The 9,863-nt window shown below is 50.9% G+C and overlaps 1 protein-coding gene across 5 annotated transcripts; it reads left to right on the top strand.

Annotated features, from left to right (window-relative positions):
- Positions 1-1,779: 1,779 nt before the first annotated feature.
- TMEM268 (transmembrane protein 268) lies at positions 1,780-8,210 on the top strand. Of its 5 annotated transcripts, none has more exons than XR_014936177.1 (10): positions 1,780-1,932; positions 3,088-3,173; positions 3,248-3,384; positions 4,063-4,172; positions 4,829-4,936; positions 5,418-5,567; positions 5,667-5,761; positions 6,445-6,525; positions 7,006-7,179; positions 7,909-8,210. XR_014936177.1 is itself a non-coding variant. In XM_085520955.1 (10 exons), the coding sequence occupies exons 2-10, from the start codon at positions 3,148-3,150 to the stop codon at positions 8,182-8,184; spliced, it is 1,128 nt and encodes a 375-aa protein (XP_085377081.1). In that variant the 5' UTR covers positions 1,780-1,932; positions 3,088-3,147; the 3' UTR covers positions 8,185-8,210. The 5 variants fall into 5 exon arrangements, 4 of the variants coding, with proteins under 4 accessions (XP_085377081.1, XP_085377082.1, XP_085377079.1 ...); XM_085520955.1 differs by having other exon boundaries at positions 5,463-5,567; positions 5,651-5,761; XM_085520953.1 differs by having other exon boundaries at positions 1,784-1,932; positions 5,651-5,761.
- The last annotated feature ends 1,653 nt before the right edge of the window (positions 8,211-9,863 follow it).

Here is a 9,863-nt window from a genome sequence, read left to right as displayed (position 1 = left end):
AAGAGAAGGCTCTGAGCAATTCTGTTCACCTAATTGAGGCTCATTGGAAAGAAAAACCCCCAACAAACTGATGGAGCAGCTACCTGCTGAAAATGCAGCTTCATTGAATAGAATGAGATCTGCTGTGTTGGCTGCTGCTCATGGTTGCAACTTGCATGGCACAGACTGCAGCTGCCGTTTGCAAGCAGAGCATTCCTGGAATCAGGTTCTCTGTAATATATTCATTAATGCAGTGTGATGGAATAGAGAGTACAGTTATAATATATTTCCAGGACGCCAAGCTGGGAAGAGATATAAGCAGCACAAAGGGCTGAATTACAATTTAAAATGATCTTGAGAAATGGGCTAAATGATCTAAAACGGATTGCATGAAACTCCCCAAAAAGGGAAGTGCAAAACTGAACTAAAAGTGAAATGAAGTGCACAAAGCAGCTGGTAACCTCTGCAAAGCACTGTGATAATGTGGGTGAAACCCCCAGGCACAGAGCTGGCCAATGCTTTACTTTTGAAATGAAGTCATCACCCCACAGGGCAGCAAAGCAATACAGGTTCCTTCTGGCTGGTGGAGGTGAGGAAGGGATTCGTTGTGGTCTTTGGATGTTGTCTATTTGCAGGGTGCAGGCACTTTGCTCCTTGCTTTGCAGATGGGGCAGTTCCAGAGGCTGTCAGCTGTGCTCCGTGAAGCAGCAGCACTGATGGGAAGCTGCCAGCTCTCTCCGTCTGCTTTACAGGCAGAGAGTTCCTGATTTCTTGTTCCTTTTCCTTAGCTTTCCCAGCACCTTCCTAGTTTACTGATTGACTTCGTGTTTGCTTTGTAACTGCAGTACTTGGTGTTGGTTTCATCGAATCACAGAATGGCCTGGGTTGAAAAGGACCACAATGATCATCCAGTTCCAACCCCCTGCTGTGTGCAGGGTCACCAACCAGCAGCCCAGGCTGTCCAGAGCCACATCCAGCCTGGCCTTGAATGCCTGCAGGGATGGGGCATCCACAGCCTCCTTGGGCAACCTGTTCCAGTGCAACTCCCTCCTAAGCTCCAACCTAAACCTCCCCTGTCTCACTTTAAAACCATTCCCCCTTGTCCTACTTAGTGCTTAAGTTTTAGTGGAACCATTAATAGGAGGAACAGGAATGTTACAGGCATGTCTTAGCACTTCAGAAGCACTGATATAAAGGCATCTGCGCAATGCCTAACTTGTTGTCAAGCCTGAGTACGAAATACACACGCTGTTGACTGAAATAAATTACTCACGGGATGTTTTATTGGCTGTTCTGCAATGAGATGAGCAAGGAGGATTGCAGAAGTTCAGCCTTCCTGAAGTGGAGTGGGGTTTCATCCAGGAAGTGTGCACCTTCCTGGTGCAATGAAGCACGGCAGGGTTTGTTGTTGTTCTTTTTTTAACTGTTCACCAGCAGTTGCTCTGATATTTGACTGACTCAATTCCCAGCCTTTGGATTCCTCCAGCCCTGCTGCTGATGCACAGCTCTGACTCAGGGATTCACCACCACTCATTTGATGCAACTTCAAGACTCGTGCTGGCTGAACCCTGCCTGATGGAGGAGGAAGAGCAGAGCCTTCAACTGTGCCACTGCTCCATCCAAATCCCCCAATTCAGTCTGTTTGTGGACCCCCACCCTCCAAAAGGCAACCCCAGCTCCTGCAGCGGAGTCTGTCCCCTATGGGGAAACAGCTTTGAGGAACTCTAGAGGGTTAAAAAAACACAGCTCTGAAACGAGCCCTGGGGAAAAGTCACATGCACCAGGAAGGTTTTGCAAGTCAATGCTCGTAGCGCTGGGTGATGGGAGTGCGGAGGTGCGAGCCCTCCCCTGCAGAGGGACCTCCCCAACCTGCGGGGCACAGCGATGGGCGGTGCGGGGCAGTGAGGAGGAGGAGGGGGCAGAGTTTGCACCCCGAGAGCGCTGCTGGATGAGGTACGGCTCTGGTGGGCTCTCCTTAAATAGGACATAGTAGTGGAGTTAGGTTGGCTGGGGCTCGGAGGGGTCTGTAGGGGCAGGGAGGCAAATGGAATTGCTTTGTGTTAAATAAGAGGTGTGCTAAGATGCAGAGCTCTGGGGAGCGCAGGAATGGAAGGCTTTGAGGGGCCAAGCTCCGTGCACAGGAGCAATGAGAGGCAGTGGAGCCAAGCGAGGTCTGTGCTGCATAAATGGCTTAAAGCAATGCTGCCGATGGTTCTGGGCTCGGCTGTGCTGGGGAAGGACTGTAGGAGCTGCCCTGGATGCTCCCACAGGACTCAGCAGTTACCCATGTGCCTGGGACAGAGAGCCCTGCTTCAGCTCTAACTTAATATGACAGCTTGTAATGAGCTTTCCCTTCTGTCTCCAGCACTGGGAGTGGGTGCTGAGGCCATCCCCATGCACAGCACACATCTCTTGTGCAAAGTGCACCGAGTTTGGCTCCTGCAAGCGTTGAGTTTCCAGCCTTTGCAGTTTTGTTTCGTTTTCTTCTTCTCTTCCCGTGCCTCAGTTTCCTGTCTGACAGTCCTTGAACTGACGGCAGTCCTGGCTTTGTGCAAAGGGGTGATTGCAACAACAATTAGTAACAGGAAAATGCAGTGGTCCTTTTGGAAGGGCTGGACTTAGTGATCCCAAGGGGTCTCTATGATGAGGGACCCTCAAACCACCCTCCTGGTGCAAAAAGGTGGAGTTAAGCTTAAAATTAAACGATAGCTTTGGCAGCAGAGTTGCAAGAATGGAAGATAAAGAACCTTCAAAGCCTTCCATGCTCTTGGTTGGAATAGCCACCCACAAATCCTTGCATCATTCCCTGGGGAACCCATGGGAAACGGTGGCTGCTGTGGGGGTGAAGATGAGCAGAGCTCCCCACGTTGCTTCCTGCTCTGCTGCTGCTCTCCTTTGCTTGGGCGGGTGCAAGGTTCTTCCTTATCTGCACCATTTCCTTCCTGTGATAGGGAGTTCCTATGATCCGAATAAGCAAGAGGAAAGCCTGTGCACGTTGCACTGTTAGCACCTGAGTGGTGGTAACATCACAGAGCTTGGTGCTCTCAGCCTTTATTTGCTGCCTCTGCAAGATTTTTGAATGCTTTGCCTTCCTCTTTTTGGGGCTAGAAAATGCTGCCGTGCTTATGGAAAAGTGGAATCTCAAGGAAGTCACCAGTGGGAGTCTGAATGAGGATTTCACAGCCTGGTCCCTGGTGAGGAGAGGGAGCTGCCTGCTGCTGGGAGATAGGGGAGGTCTCCAGCAAGTGCTGAATTGCTGACCCTACAGCCCAAAGTTCCCAAGGAGCAGAGCCTGCAGCATGGCTTATAAGAGCCAGGCTGATGGGATTGAGGAGAACAGCTCGCCTTCCTCCATCCTGTATTGTAAGAGTGATTTAAAGGAAGGATCCCTGCAGTGGGTGAAAGGTAAGTGTACAGGGTTGGACCGGAGGGTACTTCAAGATCCTCTTCCAACATTGGCTGTCCTATGGGTCTATGGGTAGCCCAGCCCAAGAGCTGAGGCCATTTGTTTCCATTCTTGCTTCACACTCATCACCTCCTCTGCTTAATCTGGGGATTAGCTTCGGCAAAATAAAAGTAGGACGTTATTATCCTGGAGTTTCTAGATGTATCTGCTCTTCCCTTCTTCACCTGAGGCAGTTACACCCTATCGTAATGCAATTGGCACAGTTAACTTGGAACCTCCTATACATGAGCAGTGAAGAGATGGTGAGGATGGAGGATGAAAGCAGGGCAGAAGGGAAAGGTGAGTGTATGCAGCCCTGGGGCCAGTGCAGCAGCCTGGGGGAGCACTGAACCCTGTGCTATGGGAGCAGCCGTAAGGCATGGGGATATCCCCAGAGATAGGGGGAAAGCTGGATGAAACGTTGGTGAAACAGGATCTCATGTGAACACACCACTTTCTTGGCCCTCATCTCTTCCTCTTGGCATAGCTCAGCTTGTGTAAGCTCTAGGGGAATGCCAACCTTCAGAGCACGTCATGGCAGTCTGTGTTGTCAGCCTTCCTTTCACCACAGGCTCCTGAGCTGCTGGGATTAACAGCCATGCCAAAGCCATGCTGCTGACCTCTCTGGGTTTTTGCAGAAGCCCGCAATGGCCAGGTGCTCATGGTGCTCAGCATGGACAACACCTGCTCGGCTGCATCCTTTGACATGGAGCTTTGTGCAGAGAAACTCCAGTCCCTGGGGGTTCAGGTAAGCTCTTCACCTATCATCTCCCCTGGCAGCCCATTGCAGTGAATGCTGGCTGGGTTGATCCCGTTTGCACCCAGATCACACTTGTTTAAGTTTCTTTTTTATTTTTTTTTTTTGGTATAAGGTTGGTTTGTTTCAGTTTAATTTCAGTCTATTCCTCATTGACTTCGAGACAACTCTAATGACCTCGGCTTAAAGCTCCGTGAAGAAACCCATTCAGTGCAGGTTCAGCTGAAGAGCATGAAAGCACTCCGATGTGCTAGAACATCACTGGGACAGTCTGTCTCATCTTGTCCTTTGCCATAAAAACATGCTTTTCTCTTATGACTTTCCCTGCCCTTTGCAGGGAGATATCACTCACTGCAAATGAGGCAGCACACAGTGTCCTGGTCAGTGACAGCCGTAACGATGAGGCTGGAGCCTGAGTCTGTGCCCTCTGCACACATCAGGTCTGCAGTGCAGGCTGGGTCCCATAAGGACTGTCTGAGCTTTTCTGATGGAGCTGAGGGCCCAGGGAGCTGGGGGAGTGCTGGGACACCGCTGTCAGCCATAGGGTTGTGTAGTGCTGCATGGAGCTGGGAGTTGGACACCATGATCCTTTGGGTCCTTTCCCACTCAAGGCAATCTGTGATTCTTGCTCCTGGTTTCCTGAGCAGGCAGAAGCAGGTGAATGGAGGAGGCTGATTGAGGAGGCAGTCCTGAAGCCTGAAGTGAGGCGGTACCTCTTATACAACTCCAGGGCATTCCAGATTGCCATTGCTGTGGTAAGGATGCTGGGCTCTCCCTCTGTTTCCCTGTCTTTTGCTTTGTTTTTAATGCAAAGGCTGGGTTCTCCAGTCCTTAGCATCCTCCTTGAGCCCAGTGTCCATCTCCTGTAGCTGAGCAGCCCCTTCGCCACCCTGAGTGCTCTGACAAGAGAGAGGCTATCACAAGTGTTATCAATATTCCTCAGTGGGCTCATAGCTTATCTAAATGAAAGAACTCAACCGAAAACGTCCCTAGATATGAATCATCATTAATAACTCAGTTTGTCTTTGATGACTGCGAACTTCTTATGATAAACTAGTTCTCGGCCCTTCTTAGACCCTTCTCCCCTTGATTTGTTATTGGAAAGAGCTCATGTCCTCCCTCACCTCCTGAACATCCCAGGTTACTTAATTAATTTATGGCAAGGTCTTTTCTTCCCTTGACTTCTCTCACTCCTGCAGTTTTATGAGTGCCATCCATCTCTCTGGGTTCTCACAGATTTTCTATATGTCTCTCTGGACAAACATTTACACCACGGTCCAGCTCTGCTCCTTTGGGCACTACTGGGAGGCCAGTGTGCTGGTGACTCTGGTTGCAGTGGCTGTCACTGTGGTTGTGATCCTAATCATTGACCACCGCCAGAGGAAGGTGAGCTGACCCAGGGAGCGTGGGGAGTGAGTTCCCTGCCATTGAAGTGTTGGGATATGCAGCTTTGGTACATTCTTTCCTAGATCAATATAAACACAGATGTGCGGCTGGCAGCTGTCAATGAATTCTTTATCAAACACAGCTTAATTCTGGGGATTACTGATGACCTGGATGGGCCACGCAGCATCCTACAAGTATCCTTTCTGTGCAGAATAGCCCTTGGGCAGCTTGATGTGGTGAGGGTCAAGCAGCCCATGGCAGTGGGGTTGGAACTGGATGATCTTTAAGGTCCCTTTCAACCCAACCATTCTGTGATTCTGTGATGGGGAGAATGTTTACTGATGCAGTGATCCTTAAGGCTTTCTAAGATTCTTTTGTTCCTATTGGGTGCTGTGGAGAATTGGGTATTTTTCTTCTCCCATCCATAGGCATTGAGATATACCCAAAGGCTGCTGGGAAGAGTCTAAATGACTGAAGTGAAATTAGTCCTTGGGGCAGACAATTATTCCTGAAGCCGTGTGATGTTTACATGGCAATGATGAGTCTCGTTATGAGAATCACAGCAGTGTGCCTATGGCAAAAACTTAACAAACAAACCAACCACAGAAGAGTGGAGTCCCAGTTGTGTTATTCCTTGCAGAGAGAGATTTAGGTTGGATATAAGGAAGTTTTTTACACTCAGGGCAATGAGGCACCGCACAGGATGCACAGACCTGGTGGTGCCCCATCCCTGCAGACATCCAAGATCAGGTTGTTGGGGCTCTGAGCACTGATGGAGCTGTGGGTGTCCATGAGCACTGCAGGGAGTGGGACCTGATGGCCTTTAAGGTCCCTTCCAACTCAAACCATTCTATGATTCTTGACCTGCTCCTCCCAGCTCTGGTTTGTGCACTTCAGCCCCGAGCGCTGCCTTCAATCCCTGTCAGCTCACATCATGGAGCTGCGGCAGGCACAAGAGGTAAATGACCACCCTATATCCTGTCTCTGCTGAAAACTGGCAGCTGGGCAAACTGGGAGGTGGACAAACAGCATCTCCTGGTGCATCAGGAATTGATTTAGGCCCTGTGGTGTGAACATAGCTGGGTAATCAACTGTGCGACTTTTGGTAAAGGAAAGTCACCAAGGGTAAATGCTGAAGGCAGGTGTTACTGTCTGAAATAGCTGACACCTTGAGCTGTCCTCTGGAAATAATGAGATAGCCTGAGGAATAAATAAGCACAGCACCAGGTTCCTGGATGGGAATTTTGTCCTTTGGAAAGTCTTCCTCTTTGTGGGTATATAGGTATCTAAACTCTGCTGCCCAGTTGTGGCTGCAGGACAGGAGGTGAGGGGTACAACCCCCAAATCTTGTGCTTTTCTTGACTCCTGGGAGGGTAGTTTTGGTAGGAAATCATGTTCTTTGTCTCCTTGGGTCCCCCAAACTGTCCTTCTCCTGCAGCTGGGCTGGCAGCACAGGCTGGACCAGCTCTGTGTGGTGATGGAGGTGGCTGTTCCTGCAGCAGAGGACACTTCATGTGAGGAATCACCTCTCTTATCCGGTGCGGAGAGCTTCAAGAAAGAGCCCATGATGTGCAATGAGCTTCTCCATCTCATCCCTGAGGGCCCCCCAGAGGTAATGAGGAATACCCCCCTACGGACAGAGCACCTTCTAGGCATGTTGCCTCCAAACTCATGGCAGTAGGCATTGCCCACGGGGTACAACACCTGCAAACCTAGAGGTCCCCTCATGCCATCTCCAGTCCTAAGCAGTTCATGCTTATGGCCTTGATGCTGTCTGTTTTATGGGCCAGACGTTTCCTTCTGGTCCCCATTTGGAAGTAGATGTCTGCTAGGATCTGGTGCCTGTGTCTGGGCTGAATGTGGCCATGCTGAGCCCCCATCTCTTCCATGGAGCATGCCCTCAAATGCTCGTGCCATGCTGAGTGACAAATGTGTCCTCATTCCTGCTCAGCAAGAAGCTTCGAAAGAGATTATTTTGATTTATTTCACAGTTTTCTGCTTGCTGTTACTAAATGAATTCAGTGCAGGTGACATCCCTGTTGGTAGAAGCACTCCAGCCATCTGATGGCAAAAAAACCCAACACACCCAAAAGGAGGTGATGGCAGAACAAGAGGGTCCCCGAGCAGCCTGGCTCCCAGCCACCCCATCCCAGCCCTGGGCTGGCTTTGCTGCCTACCCCCAAGCCTGACATGTCACTGTGCTGGGGCTCAATGTGCCAGCACTGCTGAGCAAAGGGGATGTAGAACAGTTATGTATCCGTCCTTGGCTTCTGTCCTGATTCTGTTGGACAAGAGCAGTGTTTGAATGAGGCAGACGCTGACCCTCTCGTGCTCATTCCAGGTGATGGCCCAGCAGCTCCTGGTGATCTTCAGTGCCTGCTATGTGCGCCTGCTGGTCAGTGGCCGGCTGCCCCGTCCTGTGGCCACAGGGCACATGGAAGGCAGCAGCGTGCCCTGCCCCTGCCAGTTCATCCAGGCCTCTGTGCTCAGCACAGAGCATTGCTGTCTGCTGGGCAGGGGGCTGCGGGGGGCTGAAGGGCAAGCACAGCAGTGTGAAGAGGCAGAGGAGGCTGTCACAACTCATCCTGGACTCCTCTGGAAGAAGGAGTGGAAATAGGACTCTAATAAAGCGTGCAAACTTGCCATGCATTCGTTACTGCTGTGCTGTAAGCCCACAAGCCATTGCACTGGGGTGTCACCGGTTCGCTGGGCACAGGGGTGGTACAAACCAAGCTCTCACATTTTATGCTTTGGCTGCTATTACCTTCTTGGAAACAGTCTGAATGCAAAGTCAGTGGGAGCACAGTTTGTTTTTACAGTATACAAATTGGATTCACTGCTGGGACGCAATGGCTCGTGCATTGGCCACGTGGAATGATTCTTGGTATGGAGTGCTGCTTGGAAAACATCCTGCTGGGTCAGCATGAGGGAGTCAGGCCAGACTTGGAGCACAGCAGCTCTCCAGCAGAGCCCAAGGAGTGGACGAAGCTCAGCAGCTCCCATGCTGTGTTTGGGACATCACTGTTGTCCCCACATCACAGCGAGGGACATGGCATCCCCAGGGAGGGACATGGTGTCTGCAGGGATGGATGCAGTCTCTCTTATCCACAGTGCTGGGGGGTTGCTATGGACCCTCCATTACTGCTTCCCTAATTGCAGTAAGCACCCAGCAATTAACTGGGTGTTAAGTGTTGAGTAAAGCTTAACTTTACTCAAAGGAGGAGTTTGATTCCTCTTGCTAATGCACCCTGGCACCTGCCGTGCTCTGGCCCTATTGCAAGGCAGATGGTTAGTGCCTTGCTTTTCCTTCCTGTGCTCTTAATTAAAACATCAGTGATGAGAGGCATCCCTTCCCCCTCCCAAGGATCCAGCTGTTCTATGGGAAATGTGATATTCTGGGAGAGTTTACAGGACCTCAAAGCACACAGCTCCCTCTTACATGGCAGTGCATTCTGTTACCCAACAGTGCCAGGTGATGGGAGGTCATAAATATCCTCCCAGGGAGATGTTGTTTGGGGGGGTATCACTGCCACAGTGGGGTAAGGCTGCATCTCCCTCCTTTTTGCCTCAGAATAAATCACTCTGGGCTGCTCCATGGGTCTGGGTGGTGGCCCTGGGTGCTGCTGGCAGCACAGGGTCTTCAGTCTCTGGGCTATGTAGCTGTGGGCTGAGGGGAAGGGGACAACAGGGCACTGCATCTCACGGTACTGCAAACCCATGGCCTGGGCTGCTGAGGAAGAAAGTGCAAGATCATGGTGTGAGATAGAAAGGAGATGACATCACGTGGTCTTGTTCCGGTGTTTCATGTTGGGAGGTTTGAGAAAGCTCTGATGCACAGGGCTGAAAGCTGTAATTTGGCACAGAGAGATTTACATCAGCGGGAGCCCTGCTGTGCTTTTGTGCAGTGCCAGTGAAAGGCCAGGGCTTGGATGGATGTGAATCACAGAACGGCTTGAGCTGGAAAGGACCCTAAGGGTCATCAAGTTCCAGCCCCCAAAAGCATGGAGCACAATCTTTGCTCTTAATGCTTACTGACTCCCCATCACATCGCCAGACATCAGTGGAGCCTGCAGGAATGAGTGATGCAAGACCTGTAGGTGTGGTAAAATTCAAGTCAAGGAAAAAACCCAACCCCTCCACATCTTCCTGCTGCTGACCCTCCCAGTCCTGCCCCAACCCCACAGCCACCACTCCCTTCTGGAGGACAGGTCTTCCCATCACAGAATGCTTTGCCAGGACAGGAGCAAATGGCTTCAGCACAGCTTTGTGTTTTAGCAAGGAGAGGGTGAGCAGCTC

The sequence above is a fragment of the Coturnix japonica genome, chromosome 21 (genome assembly GCF_054131305.1).
Source record: "Coturnix japonica strain WE chromosome 21, WE-NBRP24, whole genome shotgun sequence".
Classification (NCBI taxonomy): Eukaryota; Metazoa; Chordata; class Aves; order Galliformes; family Phasianidae; genus Coturnix; species Coturnix japonica.
This window is presented reverse-complemented; position numbering and strand designations above follow the sequence as displayed.

Bases quoted from the DNA above. Each gene is read 5' to 3' on its own strand.
- TMEM268 (XM_085520953.1), top strand. From the start codon at position 3,148: ATGAGGATTTCACAGCCTGGTCCCTG. The intron at 3,385-4,062 runs GTAAGTGTACAG...GGGTTTTTGCAG, and splicing joins ATCCCTGCAGTGGGTGAAAG to AAGCCCGCAATGGCCAGGTG. The intron at 6,526-7,005 runs GTAAATGACCAC...CTTCTCCTGCAG, and splicing joins AGCTGCGGCAGGCACAAGAG to CTGGGCTGGCAGCACAGGCT.